We start from the raw sequence: 23213 nt of genomic DNA on the forward strand, positions 1-23213 counted from the left end.
GGGGAGCAGTTAGGCATCAATCAGGCTGGCAGGGGAGTGATTAAGGGGTGATCAGGCTGGCAGGCAGAAGTGGTTAGGGACAATCAGGAAGGCAGGCAGGCAAGCAGTTGGGATCCAGCAATCCTGGATTGTGAGAGGGATGTCAGACTGCCCGTTGAGGCCCGATCCTACCAGGCCTAAACAGGCAGTCGGATATCCCTCGAGGGGTCCCAGATTGGAGAGGGTGCAGGCTGGGCTTAGGGACACACATACACCCCCTGCACGAATTTCGTGCACCAGGCCTCTAGTAAGTATATAAGTTCTTTGGTTTATCTCTTTGGAAACTTAATTTTTATGCTACTTTGAGGAATGATTTATTTTTCCATATTGAAATAAATACAAGCCATTTGATGTGTTCACTTACTTTAATAACACTACATTTACCATGTTATCACCATGGAATGTAATTCAGGTTAGAATTTCACAAATGCAATAAAGCCTTCTGTAGTACACCAGAGTTTTTGTATAATGTCTTTCCAGAGCTTGCTCTTAAATCAGTCACCATTTCCATTATAGATAATTTGTTTAGTTTAACATTTATGATTCTTACAGAGAAAATGAACATACAGCAAATATTTAAAAACTTTTTCATTACCTTTGTGTTAGCACTTAAAATACATATATCTATTTCAAGGTGACATTTAAAAATGATTCTAATATAACAGCAGCAAAAATATAATTCTGCAATTAGAAAAGAGCTAAACTGGGATCCATAATTATTTTACATTTACAAGTGTGACTCTAAAATAAATACTACCTTCTAGCAGCTGTTATCAGCATGTTAGGTTTGGTTTAAACACACACACGTTCAGTTGTTGGGGTTTGTAACATTATATGCCATGCACTGTTCTGAAAGGGTTCTTTAAGAGCCAGTCAGCCCTAAAACTGAAGTCCTCATTCAGTCCAAAAGGCAGGCAGAATAAAGTCAAAGTAACTGGGGCAAATAGAATTCCTACATAACATCAAAAGCATGTGAGATTCTGCAGCAACTGGGAGTACTTCAGGATTGGCATGTTGTTCTTGCTTTAGAACCAATTTCACCAGAAGAGTTTAACAAGGTGGACATTTTACCACATCAAGTGCATTTAAAATGACGTGTTTCTTATGTGCTAACCTGACTCCCCTGAATGACCTAGCTAGTGAACTAGTCACTAGTAATTTAGTCACCTGGGAAATCAAGCCTGCAAAATAGGAAGTCAATATTCAAATTAATGTGTCATTGTCTGACCCTCTCAAATGATTTATTTTCAACATAAACATATAACCTCAATATGAGATGTCTAACTATAGCAAACACCACCAAGACCAAGACAGCATCTCTTCTTCTATGGTTTAGGTTTTGCCCAGAATTCCTTATACATGGAATAGCCCATACCTTAAAAAAAAAAAAGAAAATAAAGAAAAAAGAATGCTGGTTAAGCATTTAAATATATATTTTTAATATTAAGAAAATTAAAAATGGCTCATAAAATAGCTAACAGTAGCATCTTTGCTAGCATGCAATCTTTATAAAGGGTACAAGACCCCCGGCTGCTTACATTCTTGCCTTCTTAAACAATTTATATTTCTAAAATTCTTTTTAATTTCCCAAGTAGCTTGAAGCTAGTATGACTAGCTTGGACTGTTCAATATTTATCTGGAAAGTTTAAAAGGCACTGCTCTTGCTACATAATACCAGATAAAGTCAATGAATCATAAAGCCAATAAAAGCATGTAATACCTACATTTAAAAAAAATATTTTTTATCTTCAACTCAATAAAACAGCAATCATAGGTCTTTTCCAGATAATGGATCTTACTTCCAACCCTATGCATGTCTAGGCTCTTCAGTGAAATTATAAACTCAGTGATGGACAGGATTGTCTTTCTTCCTTTATAACCTTAGTAAGTAGGTTTACAGTTGTGAGTACATTCTTGTATTATTTATTTATTTACATGTATTATCATAATTTTTTATTAAGCTAATTATATGTTTTCCTCCTTCATCCACTGTCAGTTGTACCTTATGATATGTTTGGCCAGATGAATTAAGACTCTCTACTATTTCATTATCTATAAGCTCTAATTTTCTTCTGGCCAGTTAGTTATTATTTATTAATGATTATATTATTTCCATATGAACAACTATAAACCTACTTCCACCCCACCCTGTATCATACACAGTAAATTTATGTCACTAATTAAACTATTTTAAATTAATCACTTTTCTAGGAAAATAAATACAAGTGATATCTGAAAACTGCTTCAAAGTTAGCTAAAAATATGTACCTTGTTTTATTAACAAAGAAATTAATTAATGGGAAACCACAAATTTGAAATTTCCTGTAGGTACCTACCAAGAGTCATTGCAGCCACAACAAAACCTTGGGCCGCCACACGCATGTGGATCAGGTGAAGGGACATTTTAGTATCTCCCCTGTTCTTCAATTTATATAATCCATATGCAACGATTGCTCCAAAACCCGCCATTCCTGAGAAACAAATAGTCACAATTATGTTAGATACATGGGGACAGGGAACCAAGATGATTTCACCACCAATCAATGTACTTTCTACTATTGTATATAAAAACTAGTGGCCCGGTGCATGAAATTCGTGCACATTAAAAGGGAATTAATTAGAGGAAATAGAAGTGTCAGAGATGAAAGAAAGTAAAATGTATATGAAAATCTACCTCCTGTCAGAGTCTGGGGCGTGCCACATGACCCAGAGTCAAGTCCCCACCCACCTGTGCACGCCTCAAAATCGCACGGGGAGACCCAGACCTGACTGGCCCCACCCCTGTCAAGCCCCGCTGGGCAGAGGGCACAGCCTCAGGTCCCCCCTTCCCACCTCCCCCCGGCCCTGGTGCGATGACCATTTGCATATTAGCTCTTTATTTTATAGGATGCTTATGAGACCATTAATTAGCTAACATATATGTCGTGTTTTTAATTCCCTCCACTCAGAACCAAAAATCCTGAGATGGTAGCAAAAAGTAACAGACTTATAAAGTTATGATCTTCAAAATGTGGGCTTGTGAAGCCAGTAGATAAATTCATTTAAGAGAACCAGGGAAACTCTTCCTTTCTGACCTACTTCCCTCTCTGAAGGGAATCAATTAATATAACAGAGACTGTAATAAACCATAATTATGAGTAGAACGGCTTTTTAAAAAAACCTTGTGAGAGGGGAAAAGAAGACATATGTAATAATTTCAACAATAATAAAAAAACAAAAGATAAGCCTCTTGAGTCCTTCTAGCAAACCCCAGAGACTAAGGGAGTCCAGTCCCCAACACATTCACTGAAGGAAGAGTCAATAAAGCAAGAAGTCTAAATACACACAGAAGCATTTTTATAATGATAGTTATATCATGCCAATCTCAGCATATGTCAACCACACATGAAAAAAACATTTGAAAATAATGCTTATGGATGTATTTGATGAATTGATCACACTTCAATTGTGTTACAGCATACAATAGATTGATTATCAGAATGTCAAAGCCAAACTTACCAATAGGGACAAATGGTGCCTCTTTAGCTTTTCGGAGAAATTTAGACCCCTGACCTTCATCATATGAAGAAAGAGAAACATCTGTGTTGGATGACATACTGATTGAATTATCTTCCTGAAAGAGAATTTCCATGAGGTTCTGCAATTAAAAGCAACTAGAACATTAAGTGACTGGATGTACTTAAAATAATCCTAGTTTCCATAATCTGGTATCCATGAACTCTAAAAAACATTTCTCCATACACCAGTTCCTTTTAACACGTCACTGTTCATAACAGTGCATTTTTAAGTAACTTTTGTCAATTAAAATAGTAGCTATTAATTTTCTGACTATCTTCATCCTTTTTAAAAAATTTTATTTTCTTCATCCTTAATTCAACTTGACAACTTTAAATTAATCAAACCAAACTGATACTCCTTATTGCCTCTTCAATATCATGGTGAAAATACTACTAAGCACTTTTAAGTGTAGTTGAGTGCAGTCTTTATTGCTTTCAATTACAACTGGCTGACTTATTCCAACATGCTACCTGGCTTCAGTTCTCGCCTCTGAATAGTTTCCAACGGATTACACTAATCTTCATTATTGATGGTGGCTGTCTGTGGGGAAGATTACAGTTATTCTGAGTAGCCAAAATTTCTACTTGACTCATTGTTTACATATTTTAAGGACAAAGCTTTTATTTTAATATTATTGCTAGAAATGTCTCCTTTTAAACATAACATGTTCAATCGAACTAATATTTTTATAACAGGGTTATAGTTTTTAACAATACTGCAGCATAAAATCCAACTATATTTTTTTATTTTTTTAATATATTTTATTGATTTTTTACAGAGAGGAAGGGGGAGGGATAGAGAGATAGAAACATCGATGAGAGAGAAACATGGATCAGCTGCCTCCTGCACACTCCCTACTGGGTATGTGCCCTTGACCAGAATTGAACCTGGGACCCTTGAGTCCGCAGGCCGACGCTCTATCCACTGAGCCAAACCAGTTAGGGCCAAACTATATTCTTTTATAATGAAAGAATATCTCTCAAGCTTTAGCTGTCTTTCCTTACATACCTTATATTCCCTAGGCTTCTTAAAATTCTCTTTTATATTATTATTCTTTTAAATAATATCAAAAAAGGCAAGATATTGGCCTGATCATTATACAAATAAGGGGGCAGGAAAAAAAGATTATTTTCAATTATCACAGGGACTAAAGGTTCCATTCTCCCATTTCAATCATCTTCCTTTACATAGGAAGCTAGCAGGCATTTCATCACAATGAGGTAACAAATTTAGTTTCACCTTAGTCACAGTAACTATGTATACACTTCCTTCTTCACCAATCTGATTTGAACTGCCTATAAACTTTACCCATAGATAAAATAAGGGAGTCAAACATAGTATGTATGTGCACAATCTCTAATTGGTGTCAATTACAATAAAGTCAAAAGTCAATTACCCATGTGAAATCTTACCTTCACTTCTGGGCGTTTCATGTGCATTATACTCCCTTCCATACAATAGCCCTCATTCAACACTTCGCTCTTCAAGGACTGTTAGAGTGGCTAAGGCCCTCAAAGAAAACCCAACTCGAGAGGTGAGGTTTGCCTACTTAGTTTGAAAAGTGAAATCATCCCTCCAAGCCCCCATCTCCACTGGCAAGAGTTGATTCTGTCATCTGACAGAAAAGACAACCTTAATCCAGAGGAGTTATGCAATATCACAGAGTGAGATGAAAGAAAACTCAGATTAGAACTAGACTTTCTTTTTTTGTACTCCATTATCTGCTAATTGACTAAACCCCTACTTATTGAGCTTTCTATTACTATATACAAGGTTCAACAAGCTCAAGGTTCACTATATTATCTGAAGAGATAACACAAACACAGAAATGATTAGTGGTTCAAAAATTAGATTTAAAAAAAAAAGGACATGACAGAGTGTGATTACTTGTCAATAGCATAACAGAGACAATTAGAACTGAATTAAGAGTGTGATGTCTTTTAGCTAAAGTGGGTTTGGGAAGTTTCACAGAGAAATATTTGAAGATGGCCTTCAAGAAACTACATAAATGGACTAGATAAAAATTAAACATTGTATTTATTTTAGGCTACTATGTTTATTAGTTGCCTTCATAACTAATCATGAACTTCTCAAATGCATTAACTATTATCACAAATTCTCCTTTCACCTCCCCTGTAAAACCCACATTCTAATCACATTAAACATCTTATAGATGATCTCTATACCTCCAAGCCTTTCAGAAGCTGACTCCTCTAACACTTTTCCCTTTTCATCTCCTTCATAGCTGATTCCTCCCATTTTTCAGCTTATCTTAATTGACCTCTAGAAAGTCTCCTAAAGGTGTTTTGGTTATGCAGTCTCATAGAATGCTGTTTTCTCTACCATAACTCTTGCTTATAAATGCCTATTTAACTGTTTCTTTTGCTAGAATCCTTGAAGTCAGGAGGCCACACCTGTCCTGCTTGTATCTACAAGTATTTCCATTGCCTGGCACAATGCTTTGCATGTAGTAAGTACACCACAAAATGTTGAATACATTTAAAGGTAATATTTCAACAATTAAAATTACTCTCAGGTTTAATCAGTTGGTAAGAAGAATGCTGAACCATATATACCTTAAGTGTTTGTTTGTTTTTTAATTCTTACATTTTATCTACGAAAGGAAAAAAATGGTAACCTCAGTTAGGTCTTGGCTTCTTGCAATCACAAGAGACAAAACTATTATATACCACAATCTACTTTTAAAATCTAGCACCTTCTTTTGCAGCTATAAAAGCATGTTTTCTTCCTTTGCTTTAATTATTCCTAAACTAAGAAGTCATTTGGAAATTGTCTTTAAAAGCAAGAAAGTAGGCCTGGCCGGCATGGCAAAGTGGTTGAGCGTGGACCTATGAACCTGGAATTCATGGTTTGATTCCATGGTTTGAGTCCCTGTCAGGGCACATGTTGGGGTTTGGGGCTTGATCCCCAGTGTAGGACATGCAGGAGGCAGCCAATTAATGATTCCCTCTCATCATTGATGTTTCTATCTCTCCCTTCTCTAAAATCAATAAAAATATATATTTTTTAAAAAGCAAGAAAGTAGGTAGTTTTTGCTCTCCATTCTCACATCTGGATCACTAATTGTCCACCAGGCAATGGAGCAAAAGCCTCCCTCTTCACTTCCCCCTTTGCCAATGGAGCAAAAGTCCCCCCCATCCTTTCAGGAGGGAGAGGGCTGAGGGCTGGCTGTCTCGGTCCTGTATATAAAAGAACAGAAGAAAATCCACTGATTTCCATTCCTCACCTATGATAAGACTCTGAAGTTTGTATGGGTAGGATATTTTGCTTTAAGTGACTAGATAATCTGTCTGATCCAGGATACTTTGTGTGAACATTTCAGGATAATATTAAGAGAAACATTAAAAATCCAACACTTAAATTATATTTTATACTGTCTGATAAATTCTGTTATAACACTCTCTGAATATAAGATTTTTATAACTCTTTCTAATTACCACCTAGAAGTTTCCCAAGAATTCATGATTTACAGCCACCTAAACTGAAAATGGTTAACATTTAAAGTACCAGGGTCAGTAACTATAAATCATATAATTTGAAAAAAAAAACCCTCATGATTAATTCATGTGAACAGCCTTATTTTACTGATGGAAAAGGGGTTAGGAAGGCTTATATAAATTGCTCAACAACAGGAATGCATTTTTGGCAGGGTGGGACTAGAACCAAGCTCTCCTGATATAGAGTTTAGGGTGCTTGTGATTGACAATATATTGCCAAACCATCCATCTTATGATGCTGGTAGATTTTTAATTTGGAAAAATATTAAAATCCATTCCATAACAGAAGCCTGCATCTCTTTCCGTGAATTGTAAAACAAATAAATAAAAAATATGTAAGTCATGCCTAACATTAAATGGAACCTTCTTCCCCAGCTTCTTATCTAACAATTTCAATTGTGATTTGAAAAGATTTATTTCCCACTAGCACCACGTCTAGATTTCCCTGATCATTTCCTCATCCACACACAGCAACTGACACAGATTGCTCACCGAAAGTTAACAGGTGTGAAAAGGAGGCACTAGTAACCAGATATTCAAAGCCAGTTTAAAAACCACGAACTACTCTGTCCGTTGAGTAAGACACTGCTACTGCTGAAGACCTTTCCAAACGCCACGGAAGATGAGCTGACCAGCCTCAGGTGACGCAACAGGCTGGCGGATCCTCGCAGCTGCCATTCCGGACTCAAGAACTACCACCTAACAACAATGGTCTCGGATTTTTGATTTTGCATCGGTCACCTGTCAGCTGGTTGAAAAAAATGGCTGCCAAGGCCCCACCCTGAAGATTCTGACTCAAGATGAGGGTGAGGACCCAGGAGAAGCCCTCCCGCCCCGTCAAGTGACGGGTGCTCACGGGAGCTCAGAGCAGCCCTGGCACCCAGGACCCAAACAGGTTCGTCCTGCCGGGGCCCGGGACTTGGATCGCTCACAGCTTTCTTTTCATTCAAACCGGTCCTGCTCCGAAGTGCCTTCGGCAGGGATCATCACCGGGAGGGGGAAGAGCTGCTTCCCACACCGCCAGGAGAGAAGGGCGAGTGACACGGCCGAATCGTCTCGGCTGCTCCCTTCTAAGCCCAGGCTCTGTTTTGTAATCTCCAACCGGAAGAGGTGTAAATTCCGTCTCAGATGCTTTAAAACCGGGTTGGAGGCCTTGTCCCTCCCGAGGGCAGGCGAGGGTCGCGGAGGGTGGGAGGGCCGGCGAGGGTCGCGGAGGGTGGGGGGGAACCCGGGGTCGGGGAGAGGACGAAGCGCGGACTGGAAGGTCGTGTGCTTTTCCGCCCTTCTCTCAACCTTTTCACCTTCCTTGCCCTCTTTCTCCCTGTGACCTTGTCAGGACTCCATGGCCGGAGCGCTCGGCCTCCCGATCAGTCCTCACCCACCGCTCGGCCCCGCTCCGGCCCCAGCCCCTCCACGGGTCACTCATTACTGTCCCATCCGGGTGTCCTCCCTCCGGGCCACGATTCCCTGCACAAACGTTTGCCTCACCTCCGCGTGGGCTCCGTCTCTCCTCACCCGACGGGGCGTCAGGCCTTGTGTTTGGACCCCCCCAACTCCCTGAACCACGCGATCCGGCCTTGAGTCCCCAACTACTCCTCGCCCCCATTACCCCAGGCCTCGCCCCACTCCCAGCCTCGCGGCCCCCAACCTTCTCAAGGTGCTCTCCGCACAGCCCAGCGCGATCCCAGTGCCTCCCGCCCCAAATCGGGCGTCCCCGCTCCCAGGACCCCTCCGCATTTCACTTACCAAACCCAACGGGACCGCTCCAACTCCAGCCGGCTTCTGCCCCCGCCCGCGCGCGCCGTCGGGCCGGCTTCTCCACGTCCCGCCTACAGTCAGATCCAGCCAATCAGAAGGTCGGAAGCGGCCGGTGTGTGCGTGCGTTGTGCGCGGTGGGTGGGGCGGCCCGAAGCGGGTTCCCGATTGGCTGGGGCGCCGCAGGGGCGAAGTCCCCCTGCTCTCGCGCGGGGATCTCGTCATAGGTGAGCGCTCCCGTGCCGGGTAGGCGCGGTGCACCCGGGCCACTGACTCCTGGCCTGAGGGTACTTCCGGTTACTCTCGCCCTTTCCCCCTAGGACAGTCGGGGGCCGTGTGTGCGGAGCCCGGGCCGCCTGCAAGGTCAGTTTTGTCTAAGCCGCATGGCCCGCGGTGTGAGAGATCAGGGGGTCCAAACCACGAGACCAGCGATTTGCTAGGCGAGGAAAGGTTTCCCCTAGGCCTAGGGGCTGGGTCCTTGTTTTCCCAGTTTTGCCCCTATTCCGGGGCTTTTTGCCCTGGTGAGTTTGTGTACGTGGCCCATGGTCCTTGCTCAGCTCATGACTAATTGCCTATAACATGTATATCTATATCTATAAAAATCGATAATATCTATCTATAAATGTCAATATAGTCTCTTGAGTCCCATCATTTACACACTTCTGTAAAGAACCCCCCTCTCTGCTCCACTCACTGCCTTGGATACTGATTGCCTCTCTGCTTTCTCCCACTCTGTCTCTCCCAACAACGACTTAGGGCTGTTTTTACAGTCTGCTAATTCACTGAGAATGAGTGCCTCTTCTGGGAGGCACTGCCATACTCAATGGCACTGCAAATAGGCTTTTATTGACTGATCTCTGGGCTCTCCAAGTCATTTTGCCCTCATACTGAGTGCAAAGCACCATCTGCTTATCTTGATGGCTTAATGAATCGAGGACTCATAAAGGCAGCTGACATCTGAATTAGATCCAGTTACAGTAAGCACAAAATAACGGATGGAAAAATCACTTTTATACCTCTGGGAGAAAAATGGATTATACAAAGAGACTCTTCACTCCGATTGGTGGCCCTGAGGGACTCCCTCTGTGCTGATGCTTTTGCCTAAGGACTGGAACCTGCCTGCCCTGTTCTGGGAAAACCAGAAAAGAAAGGTTTTTCTGCCTGACCCAAGTTCACTCTGAATCAGCAGTCAGGTGCTAGCCATCAGAGTCCGGCCACTTTGCTTTATAAGGGCCAGGAAAGGTTTTTAAATGATGAGTGTTAAGTAACCACTAAAAAAGTGAGCTAGTGTTGGACTGATGTGGCTCCGTGATTGAGTATTGACCTATGAACCAGGAGGTCATGGTTCAATTCCCGGTCAGGACACATGCCCTTGTGGGCTCGATCCCCAGTAGGGGACGAGCAGGAAGCAGCAGACTTGCAGGAGGCCGCCAATCAATGATTCTCTCTCATCATTGATGTTTCTAACTCTCCCTCTCCCATCCTCTCTGAAATCGACATATATACTTAAAAGCGAGCCTGTTGCCTGGCACAGTGTGGCCGATCAGAGAGAAATCACTGGCAGCGAGAGGTGTTAAGTGTACTGTCCAGATTGTAAATTCCCTAGAAACTGGATGGACTGTTGCTTAAGGGCAGTTTACCAATAACTTAAAAAGATCACCTTTTGTTCATTTGCTCTTACATTTAGCTGGGATCTGGAATCCTTGTGACCCCTGGGCTGAAGTGAGTGAGCTGTCCACGGCCTCCCCTTACCTGCAAGTATCTTAAGCCAGAAGCAAGCAGAACCACATGCAGCTATCCAGACAGCCTGTTGTACAACACCAGCACATGCTCAGTGCCTATCATTCTCTAGGCATACAGCTGTGCATTTGACATACTACAGTGTCACTGATCATTAGAAGATCTCCATCAAGTCGATGTTACCATCCCCATTGTACACACAAGGAAACAGATTCAGCATGGTTAAGTAACTTGCTTGGGTTTCCATAGAGCAGGGATGGGGAACGTCTAGCCCGCGGGCTGTACAAGACCCGCAAAATCATTTGGTCTGGCCCTGCCGAAAGGCATTAGGGGTGAATTAATTAAATGTTTAACCAAATATAGCATGCTAGTGTTTAAGTTGATACTTTTTTCTTTAAAAACATATTTTTATTGATTTCAGAGAGGAAGGGAGAGAGAGAGAAACATCAATGATGAGGGAGAATTTAAGTTGATAATTTTGTATGGCCCGTGAATAATGTTATAAATATCCAAATGGTCCGGCTGGCATGGTTCAGTGGTTGAGCATCAACCTATGAAACCAGGAGGTCACGGTTCGATTCCTAGGTCACAGTTCAATTCCCTATTAGGGTACGTGCCCGGGTTGCAGGCTCGATCCCCAGTATGGAACTTGCAGGAGGCAGCCTCTCAGTGATTTTTCTCTCATCATTGATATTTCTATCTCTCTCGCCCTCTCCCTTCCTCTCTTAAATCAACAAAAATATATTTTAAAAATAGTGACATTATCAAACACTGCAAAGATGTGGAGAAATGATCGATCATACATTAGTGGTGGGAATGTAAAATGGTACAGCCACTCTACAGAACAGGTTGGCTGTTTTTTCTTGTCCCAGTCAGAATACTATTGGGCAAAGCATTCCCAGGAGAGAGGAGCATCAAGCCATCTCATACTGGCCAATCAGAGAAGGGACAGAGGAGATCTCCCGTCTGTCCCTTAAGCAGGGTGGAAGTGTGGGTGAGCTTTGGATGGAGAGAAGAGGAAAAGATAACCGTCAGTAAGAGGGCCACAGAGTTTGGAATATGTAAAATTCACTGTTTGATCAATGCAGAGTACATACTGAGAAGACTGTAAGTAAACCTGGGCTTTGGTAGAGGCAAGGCACAGGAAAATTGCTGCCCATATGTCCACATAGGTGTGTCAGACTTCTTAGGGTTTTCTAACAGGAAGATTAGCTCAATAGGTGCAAACAAATCTTTGTACTCTAGGCAGTAGCCCTATTGAGTTGATGACTAAGGCAATCCACCTATGTGACTTACCAGGTCAGGGGAGAAAATGGGAGTGGTGGGCCAGGAATGGTGGGCAGTTCTGGGTGGGCCAGCGTGAGTCACCTTCTCCAGGGTTAATACCAGGAGATCAGGCCAAGGGCTTATGCTGCTCGTTTTCTTCACCTTTTCCCAAATTCTAGTTTTGTCAGTTCTCTCATCCTCTGACTTTTCTGATAGGACCCTGGAGTTGAAATAGCTCCAACTTGATAGATAGGGACCCTGCCGCCCAGAGAGAAGGGACTTGCCCTTATTCCTACAGCATGCTGATTTCAGAGTTGGGATTAGAAGGGCCTCCTGGCTACCAACCCCTTGCACTCTGTCCTCTACCAACAAGGCTTTCCTCTTTGAGTCTTCTCCCATTGTACCAACTAAGAGGCAAAAGGGACACAGAATGGGACATGGCAGAAACTTGAAGGGGTTGTCCCTCAACTGTAAAGTGCCCCAGGGAACGTATGGAGAGGCAAGAGGAGTTTGGGGGCAGAGGTTTGTCTTCCATGACCCTATTCTCAAGAGAAAGCCAGTTTTAGATCACATTTTTAAAATGTAAACTCTGAGCTAACAAATTCTGTGACCCTTTCATAGATCTCTTAATATTTTATTAAACAAATACTGGGACCTCTTTAAATGACCCCTTTTTAAATAGCTTTTTTGAAGTTCGTTTACTTACAACTCACTAGGTCTGTATTTCTCTCCCCTGATGAATGTGATGAGGACTGAATGTCTCAATGACTCTCCTCTGATGACCACAAGGCCATCATGGAGGGAGGCTTAGGTTGTATCCATGTATCAAAGGAAGTGTGTAATTTCCACATATAAAGAGTTGGAGGTGTTGATCTCTGACCTCTGGCCGATAAGCACGCCTCTACTTTTACAATGCAGTCCCTACAAGTAACAACATCTTGCCTTTATTTTTTAAAATATTTTTATTGATTTCAGAGAGGGAGAGATAGAAACATCAATGATGAGAGAGAATCATTGATTGGCTGCCTTCTGCACGCCCCACCCTGGGGACCAAGACCGCAACCTGGGCATGTGCCCTAACTGGGCATCGAACCGTGACCTCCTGGTTCATAGGTTGATGCTCAACCACTGAGCCACATGAGTCGTGCCAAAATGTTACTTTTAAATTTTGTCTGTATCCTCCCTCCCCCAACAATTTGACAGTCAAGATATGGAGCAACCAGACTCCCAGAAGAGCAGAGATGTAATGTAGGATGAATTGATAAGTGCCCATCTGGTGAGATCCCTTAATGTCTTCCTTTTGTGTCCTCCTCCCTCGCCTTCCACGCCTGGTGATGCCATATCTAAGTTCTGCCCCTGGGCTGGTTTTCTTTTCAGAAAGTCTTTGTTGCTTCAGGCAAGCATCATAAACTAAACCTGCTTAACTGTCTGGCCTCTCTTGTACCCCTTCCTTCTCGGACCCCTCAAAATCAGATGTACTCTAGTTCTCTTTAGACTGGATAAATGTTCCACGGATGTTCCTGTCTGGGTCAGGAAAGGAACTCCAACTTCTCCTGAGTCAGTTAATTTTAAACATTTTGGTCCTACTTCTGTGTAATTTCGGATTGGTGTACCAGAGAGAACCCAAAACTCCGGAGATTGATCCTGGGACCATAATTTCCTAAAATGTTCAAGGAAGAAAAAAGGAAACCCTCATCATGGCCACACTGAGTCAGAGATCTATGAGAAAGTGAGGCCTAAAAAGTAAAAGGCTAAATCCTTAATTGCCACCCAGGAGAAGTTGGAAAACCTCATTAAGTATGTTGGTAAAATTCTTTTGGGGAAGTTTTTTATGTTCCTGTAAAAAAAAACACAAAAACAAAACCCTGATAGCAAAAATCAAGCCTTCAACCTTTAAGAGGGGGTGTGCCCAGTTGTCACTGAATACCTCCTTATTCCAAATCCACCCTTCATTACTTTTCTTGTGATATTAGAACATTTCTTCATTGCCAGCAGGCTCAATGTTGTCAGTAGGGGGTGCTAGAGGGCAAATTTCATCCATGTGAGCAGGTGGTGTCCAACCCTCTAGCCTCTGCCTTCTAAGAACCCCAGTTGTAGGGGTCTCTGGCTTGCCAGGCAAGGCCCATAATATTCTGCCTGCCAGCCTCAGCTTCTGACTGTGGACCAGCTCTGGCCCAGACGACCCAGTGAACTCTGTCATCCAGTGGCGGCAATCACACCCTCCAAAGAGACCTGTGTCCCAGCGTTAGGGAGGGGCTCCCTCCCATCCCAAGTTATTTCCTTCTTTCAGGGGGTATTCTCTAGAGTTCGCTTTTATTTCCTCATAGTAGTTCCCTTTAAATAGTTACTAATTCTTTATATTAAACTTTCCTTTTTTAAACCATTGTGGTTACTGTCTCCTCACTGTCCTTGGCAGCACTTCTCAATTCGGACTAGTCACATTTCAAGAGCTCAATGGCCATGTATGGCTAGTGGCTATTGTGTGGGACAGTGCAGCTCTAAATCATGGCTTGACACATACTTAATGGGAGTGACACTTTGGGGTATAGTTTTAAAAAAAAGAAATTACATAAAAAATATTGGACTTAATTCTGTAGCTTTATTGATCATATTAATACTAGAGACCTGGTGCACGAATTCGTGCACGGATGGGGTCCCTCAGGGTGGCCTGCGGGGATTGGGCCAAAACTCACAGTCCGCCGCCTGCAGCTCCCGCTCATCCTGGCCCCACTGTACCTGCCGCAGGCTTGCACCCAATCAGTTCCCATCTGGAGAGGCTTGCACCACCGCAGCAGCGCTCGCCAGCCATGAGGCCTGTGTCTGGCGCCCTCCCGAGGGGAGTGGCCTACGGGATCCCCCGAGGGGTCCCGAATTGTGAGAGGGCGCAGGCCAGGCGAAGGGACCCCACCAGTGCACAATTGGGGCCAGGGAGGAATCACAGGAGGGCTTCAGGGCGTGTCTGACCCATCTTGCTCAGTCTCGATCGGCTGGACCCCATCAGCAAGCTAACCTACAGGTCAGAGTATCTGCCCCCTGGTGGTCAGTGCACATCATAGCGAGCGGTTGAGCAGCCTTAGCATATCATTAGCATATTACACTTTGATTGGTTGAACAGTAGACCGGTCACTGGATGACTGGACACTTAGCATATTAGGTTTTTATTATATAGGATACTAATATTGTATTTTTTCAACCATTTTCTTGTATTAGATACAAATGAACATAGTCGTGATTATGTGTATTATTTTAGGAATCAAGATTTTCAGTATAAAAGAAAAGTCCAATCACAGAATCAATAATTTAAGTAGGAATGCTGGGCATTACTATTTGACCTTGTTACTCAATCTTATTTTCTTATTGTTGATACTCACCTGTGCATTGATATCTTGAAGAATAAAGAAACTGTTAAAAATAGCAATTAGGAGACATTTTCTGACCCAAAGGGAATATTAATAGAATGAGTCTATAAATTCTGACCTTGAGTCAGATGAAACCATGTGAAATATTCAAAATTCAATTGGATCTAATTTTAAAGATCATTAGGAGTTGCAGTGTACCTAGTTCTATGAATATTAAAGAATGTATAATTCCATCAGTTCTTCATATCTTAAATGCAAAAGACACTATGGCCCTGGCTGGTTTGGCTCAGTGGATAGAGTGTTGACCTGCAGAGTCCTGGGTTCGATTTCAGTCAAGGGCACATGCAGGAGGCAGCCGATCAATGATTCTCTCTCATCTTTGATGTTTCTATCCTTCCTCTCTGAAATCAATACAGATGTTTGTTTGTTTTAAAAGACACTATGGAACATGAAGTTCAAGGGTCTCGAGAAATTTACATTACTTTTTTATGTGAAAATATTTACATATCTTAACATATGTACATTTATAAATCTTTTAAAAAATATATATTTTATTGATTTTTACAGGGAGGAAGGGAGAGGGATAGAGAGCTAGAAATGTCAAAGAGAGAGAAACATCGACCAGCTGCCTCCTGCACCCCCCACCCCCACCAGGGATGTGCCCGCAACCAAGGTACATGCCCTTGACCAGAATCAAACCTGGGACCTTCCAGTCCGCAGGCCAACGCTCTATCCACTGAGCCATACCGGTTTCGGCTATTTATAAATCTTGATTTCAAAACTCAATCAGGCAATCAAATTGACTAGGAGCTGCAGACTTTTAAGGAGAAAAAGTATGTAACACAAAACTTGAACCCAAGGAAGTAGTCTAGGTGGTCACTCCCCTATTTATGTTTTTAGGTATAAATTTTTGTACTAACTTTTTTCTAGAGTATTTTGAAGCAAATCCCAGATACCATATATTTTCCCCAGTTAATACCACCTGGATGTATGGAGTCATTAACATAATTATATAGAGAGTTTAGTGTTGCCCACGGGGTCTCCAGCAAGGTTCTCAGCTTCCCAGCCCACATAGCTGCCAGCAGATAGCTCCAGTTCACTGGTGTGACCATGCCTTCTTTAGGTGCGGAAACATCTGTTAGCCTAGTAAGCTTTAGGATAAAGCATAGAAATCTTTAAGAGAGGAGACCCTGCCCAACCGGCGGGGCTCAGAGATTGAAGTCAACCTATGAATCAGGAAGTCACGGTTCCATTCCCAGTCAGGGCATATGCCCAGGTTGCGGGATCATTCCCCAGTGGAGGTCGTGCAGGAGGCAGCCAATCAGTGATTCTCTCTCATCATTGATGTTTCTATCTCTCTCTTCCTCTCCCTTTACTCTCTGAAATCAATAAAAATATATTTTTTAAAAAGAAGAGACTCATTAATATTCATATTATTTTTGTTAAGAAAGTGGCTTTTCATATTCAGTGTTGTGGTTTTTTTTTTTTTTTATTTGTCACGGGAGTGTGGGTTTGGTCTGGTAGAATGATAGTTTTGCAATTGATTTGAAATATATGAGTAATACAGATTATTTTATTTTAAGGTGAAATTTTAATAAATTATTCTTAATATTGAAACATCTAAGAGACTTTTAGATTCCTAATATTGACAAATGAATGCCCAGCCTAAGAAAAAGTCTTATAAGAGTTAGTTTGAGCCAAACTGATGACAGTTGCCAAGAAGCAAAATCTCAATGGATCGAGAACATGCTCTGGAGAATGACAGTTTTACAGCTTATTTTGTGCATTAGAATCAAAGAAGACATACGGAGAGTTTAACGAGAAATTCATTGGTGGCAGGTTAGGGAAGCGGGCGAAAGCAACGCAGGGCTATCTCAGCGGTTGGATAAAAAGTAAAATGGAGAGACACATACTTCTTTTACATCGCTGGGCACAGAATGGTTCACATGGAGATGGTATGTGGGCACCCAAGATAACATTGAGGGTTGGTGCTTTGGTGGGAGGTTGTGCCCTGAGGCGTCTGGAAAAGGAGATCACTCTGACATTCCAAAGGTATGTTATCACCGAGGCCAAGGGCTTTGGTGGTCTCTGTGAATTGTCTCCTGACTTACCTTGTTTGCTACTGGTTTTGATGTAATTGTGGCTTGTCACCTTGTATCTTCCAGGGATGGTCTAGAGCCCCACAGAGTCATGGCGATGGTCAAGGGAACATCATAGGGGTCTTTCCATCTGGGTTCTTCATTGAAATGGCTTGTCATGGACCCTGTATCCTGCTGGAACCTGTGTGTTGTATGTCGTCTAGGATGGTCTGGGCTGCAAAGGAATCCAGGATGTAAGTGAGTACTTGACAGTGAGAAAGTAACAGATAAGTAAGAAAACTCATGGTTGAAGTGACACTAGTGGAGTCCCAGCTAGAATGATGTTGATGTGGCCTGCGTTCCAACATCTGGTGGATGGTGGGATTGCAGCATTAGTGTTCATCTTGATCCTTGGAAAGGTTTTAGGCCGCGTAAAACTTGCTTAGTGCCATAGTGTTGCTTCTAGCTCACCAGAGCTTTGGAGGTTGGAAGAATGTGTGGTTTGTAACTTATACACATGTTGAAAAACTTTTTCCAGAAAAAGAGAACATTAGTCTGAGTTTAGATGTGAGCCTATCTTTTCCTGGGGAAGAATGCATTTTTTGGAGTTTTTCTGTGATAGCATCTGCCTTCCAGTAGGGGTCGCAGTAGACTACCTAGACTGAAAAAGCATAACAACTCAGACCCAATGGATGGCTCCTAGTGTCCGGACCATATCTTACAGGGTGCTTCCCCGCTACCCCACTTACCAGTGGCAGAAGAAAGGCAGTGCACACAATGAAAAACTAATAGGAAAACCCGGGGGCATGCCTGGCATGTTTTATTCTGTTATGCTTCTTCCTCCAATTGTGCACTAAGATGCCGGATCTGATGAGCAGGGGAAGGAAGGAGGGACCTGGATACTGGGGGTTGCCCATTTTAGTGGAAGTTATAAACAGATAGGACAAGTTAGCAAGCTGTTAGTGTTCAGGCAGCCTTTTCTATACAGCGACCCCATTTTGTTATTGTCCTACACTGGGAAATGACGGGTCTAGGGATTGGAACAGGGAGGGTACTCATAAATATTTACACGCTGGACTGCTTCCTCTCAAGCATTTCTCTTTACATACGTCAACTGCTTTAACGTACTAGACAGAGCTTTCCCAGGCAGAAAGTCATGCTTATAAATCCAGTACACTAAACTCCTGTACTCTGAACAAAATAGAATTTGAGAAGCATTCCTGAGGTCAGGCTATTTGAGTGGAGGGATGGTCAATATAGGGAAACATCAATTAACATTTCAAAAATGCCTCCTCCCCCCTCTCCCCCCCCCCCCGTCCATTACCAGGGCAATGTGACCACTGTCTCTTACACAGATGTTCCCTCTACTTTTTGCCTTTTGTGTTCATCATAGCTTGTGTAACAGAGGAGGGGAAGTTGCCATTTAATTTTTTAAGTAATATATATATATATATATATATATATATATATATATATATATATATGTATTTTTTTTAGAATACATATGTGTTTTTTTTAGAAATATATTTTTTTATTGATTTCAGAGAGGAAGGGAGAGGGAGAGATAGAAACATCAATGATGAGAAACATCAATGATGAGAGAGAATCATTGATCGGCTGCCTCCTGCATGCCCCCTACTGGGGATCAAGCCTGCAATTCCAGCATGTGCCCTGACTGGAATCAAACTGTGACCTCCTGTTTCATAGGTCAACGCTCAAGTACTGAGCCACACCAGCCGGGCAAAAGTTGCCATTTTAAACAAGGTAAGGGTTCTTAACTTGGGGATCAGTGATAGAGTTCAGGGAACGCTGAATTTGGATAGGAAGAAAATGTACATTTTTATTTTCATTGGCAAAATTGGCATCTCCTTCGATTATGAATGTAGGCAACAAAAGACAGCAGTATTAGCAGGACCTTGTCTCAGGCACCTTGAAATATCATTCACACTCATTATTGTCACGGTAGCTGTAAGGTCTGTCACTAGATCTACATGTGTTAATAATGGAATGCATGTATTACTATGTCATAAATGTGTTTAAAAATAACTATTTCAGAATACATTTTAAACTTTTGGTTTTAAAATTCCCTTAAGATAACTGCAGACCTGCATTTATGGAAAATAATACAGAGAGGTCCTATGTACCTTTCCCCCGGTTTCCCCCAATGGTATCGTCTTGTGAAACTGTAGCACATCACCACATCAGGACACTCACATGGGCACAATCCATGGGCATCTGCAGGTCTCACCAGTTGAACATGCACTCATTGGTGTACATATGTGCGTGTGTATTTAGTTTGATACAGTTTTGTCACTTGTAGATTTGTGTGATCACCAGGACAGTTCCATCACCGCAAGGATCCCTCATGCAATCACCCTTTTATAGCCAGGCACTCCCCTCCTCGCCCTCCCTCAACCCTGCCATTAACTAATCTGTTCTCCATATCTATAATTTTGTGGTTTCAAGAATGTCATATCACGGAATCTGTGACCTTTTGAGATCTACATACTTCCAAAAGTATGTAACCTTTTGAGATTGGCTGTTTTTCATTCTGTATACTTCCCTGGAGGGCCGTCCAAATTCTTGTGTAAATAACGGTTTGTTCCTTTTGTCCTCGGTTAGCGTTCCATGGTAGGCATGTACTCAGCTTGTTCAGTCATTTGCTCACTGAAGGACATTTGGGTTATTTCCAGTTCTGGACTATAATTTTTTAAAAAAACATATTTTGTTTTATGGGTTAAAAACATTATTCTGAGATGGAATCCAGGGCTTTGCTACACCTCCCAAGGGACCCATTGGCACAAAAATGTAGTTGTAAAGGGGAGAAATCTGTATCTCCACCTTGTTCCCTTCTATCCAGAGGAGCGGGGTGGGAAGAGGGACAGGGAAGGGCAGTGTTTCAGAGCCTTGGCCAGGTCTTCTGGGCAAGACCTGGGGCAGATGGTCTGACATCGCAGCCACATCACTGAGCTGACCTTGACCTTGATGAGGGGAGTGGGTGGGGAGGAGAGGCAGAGGATGAGGACAGACAGAGGAAGAACGAGAGAGGCCCAGGCACACAGCAACCTGAAACCCCACCATTGTCCCCAACCTTAGGAATATCTGTCATACTCACCAATGAGTCATGTGAGTGCTTTTCAGGAGACAAAGTAGTGACCACGCTGAGTCCCACGCCTGGAGCTGCAGGATCAGGGGACAGCTGTGGGGGGTGAGCTGTGAGTGGGTGGAGAATTCCAGGAAGCAAATCCTAAGAACTAGAGGTGATTGTGATAGCATCAGCTCCTGGGAATTGTTGCGTGGTGATTCCCTGCCAGAGGGAAGCCCATCCCATTCTGTGATCTCAGCTGACACTGAACTAAATTTAACTTACTAACTGTATCTTGAGGAGTCAGGACGCATGCTGTGATGGCCACAGAGCGAGCATTGCAGCCCCCTAAGAACAGCCCCCTGACTGAGAGGTTTCAGGTGGAATTTGTGCTGTCTCCTGCTTGTTATGCCCAGCCATATCTGGTACATGGCGGCCTTGATAGAAGTCTAGTGGCCAAGTGTCAAGAAATGCCAGTAGTTAGGAGGAAGAGGCAAGAGCTAGGGCAGTGGTGAGCAAGAGTCTGCAGGAGGAGACTGTAGGTGGTTAAAGTAAGCCAGCCACCATTCGTCGTACCACCGACGAAGAATGAAGGGATCTGGGCGTCGACCCCACTCACCTCCACAAGAAGAGTAACAACGACCAGGCAGTCTGTGCCTCCTGGTGTGTGAACAGCTCTACCCACGAAGCATGAAACCTGAATCTGATCAAACTCGCAGTTTCCATGAAATAGAGTGTAGAGAGACGTGTTAAACACGCCGAGGATGTGTTCAGCACACCCAGGCTGTGGGGAACTTTACATGCAGGGTGACCAACCAGTTTCTTCAGTAAGTTGTGAGGAAAAGCAAAAAGATGGAGGTGAGAGGAAAACTATAGAGTTTTACAGGTTTTAAAAAAATACAGCAACCACTCACAGTGTGTGGACCTCATTTGGATCCCGATTCAAACAAAATTAAGGAAAAAATTGATGAGGCCATTGACTGGCTATTTGATGATATTAAGGAGTTAGTGTTCACTTTTTTAGGTGTGACCATGGTCAAAGTTAATATCACTTAAAGGCACATACTCAGATATTTACAGATTACATGATATGATACCTGGTATTGGCTTCAAAACAATATAGAAAGTGGTAGGTGGATGGAAGTATAGGCGAAAAAGATGGGTCACTAGTAGATACTGTTGAAGCGGATGATGGATGCAGAGGAGTTCGTTATACTGTTCTGGCACTTTGAGGGTATATGTTTGATATACCCTCAAATGCAATAAGCAACTTAATAAAACTACAAAACTTGTCTGGTGAGGAGAGGGAAACATCCGGATTTGGAAGGGAAGTGCAGTCAGCCAACTGGCTGGGGGTCGAGGGTAGGAGTGGGTGAGTCAGGCTACTGGGCCCTGGGCAGACCCTGGGAGAGGGCCTCCCGGATGGACAGGTGGGGTGGGAAGGTGAAGGAGTGTCAGGCAAGGTTTCCAGTTCCAGACTGTTGATTGGCAGTAGGCGTTTCAGTTTCAAAGACTTTGAAAGTGTTGAAAAGAAAATAATACGAGGAATGAAATTGGCTGCAGCAAGCGGGAAGCTCAGCCTGTCCACGCCTCCCACCCACTCCCAGGCTCAGCTGTGAACACTGCCAATGAGTCATAAACAGCCAGTGAAACCAGTGAGCCACTGAGCAGTAATGAGTGAGAGATCCTTGTGCACACACCAGAAAGACAGTCTGCAAACTGGGAGCACACAAGCCAAAGCATGGGATGGAGCTCCGGGTGTGTTGTTATAAAGCAGCTTATATAGTGAGAAGGCAGTGACTCTTTATTCTTCACAGCGACTGGTTGTAATACTAGAATTTTCTTAGATGGTAGGGAATTGATCCGTGGTTACCTCTTTCTATCTTGGGAAACAGCTCAAGTTTTGCTCATGATTTTTCAGAGGTATGACCAAGGTCAAGTTAATCTTACAAAATAAGCTAAATTAACTTTGCTTGTAGGATTCAATTGGTTCTGTCTGCTGATAGAGTTTTCAAGGCTGATCTTTTTTTTTTTTTTTAACAGCAGCAGCTTCCAAAGCTCTCCACGATGTTGTCTTCTTTGCTTGGTTCCTGAGGGCATGGCCAGCTGCTGCTGTTTGCCTTCCCAGATGGCTGGCTGGCTGGGCATCCTGGTTTCCAGTCATTTGCTCCCAGGAGCAGACAGCAGTCCTCGTGAGAAAGGTTCCAGAGCCAACAACAACAGAGTGGCAGAGCTGATGGAGAATGGATATCATCAAGCCCAACCCAATGTCACCGCTCTGCAGACAGGGAAACAGCCCCAGGAAGTGGGGTGGCTGGTGGGGGCAACACAGAAAGAGGAAATGGAAGAGGTGAGATGAGCAGCATTTGCTTCCTGTTGTGCCGTCAATGGAGCATGGTGGGAAGAGGAGTGGGCCTGAGATTCTGGCACATCTATTCAGAGTGAGTAAACACAGGCACTGGCAGAGCTTGTGAACTGGAGGGCACGTCTGTGGTTCAGCAACTCCAATGTGAAGAACTTAGAGATGAACCACACTGACCCTCTTGTGGGCTCAGCCCAGATGGGGTGACCTTTGCCCAAGGAAGATAGAAATGGAGAGAAAGAGACAGAGTGAGATCGGACGGGAGCCAACCTGGGGCTGTTCCATCAAAAAGCCAGTTGGTCGAGTGCTGGCTCGGCCAAAGTAGCCCACTATTTCCTGCTCTCTGTGGGTAGTGCCAGGTCCTCTGCGTGCAGATGGACAAGGCTTCTGACCAGGAGGAAGTTGCGCTCTTGTAGGGAGACAAATTTCCCCTGAGCTCATTCCTATACTGAT

At 43.1% G+C, this 23213-nt stretch overlaps 1 protein-coding gene across 2 annotated transcripts; it reads right to left on the reverse strand.

Annotated features, from left to right (window-relative positions):
• Positions 1-385: 385 nt before the first annotated feature.
• Positions 386-8934, reverse strand: HIGD1A (HIG1 hypoxia inducible domain family member 1A; the record flags this gene model as incomplete). Of its 2 annotated transcripts, XM_079794499.1 has the most annotated exons (4): positions 386-1414; positions 2376-2510; positions 3538-3652; positions 8862-8934. In XM_079794499.1, 3 exons carry the CDS (start codon positions 3632-3634, stop codon positions 1365-1367), a joined length of 282 nt encoding a protein of 93 aa, XP_079650625.1. In that variant the 3' UTR covers positions 386-1364. The 2 variants fall into 2 exon arrangements, with proteins under 2 accessions (XP_079650625.1, XP_079650624.1); XM_079794498.1 differs by lacking the exon at positions 8862-8934 and having other exon boundaries at positions 3538-3670.
• Between the last annotated feature and the right edge of the window lie 14279 nt (positions 8935-23213).

The sequence above is a fragment of the Cnephaeus nilssonii genome (genome assembly GCF_951640355.1).
Source record: "Cnephaeus nilssonii genome assembly, chromosome: 17".
Lineage (NCBI taxonomy): Eukaryota > Metazoa > Chordata > Mammalia > Chiroptera > Vespertilionidae > Cnephaeus > Cnephaeus nilssonii.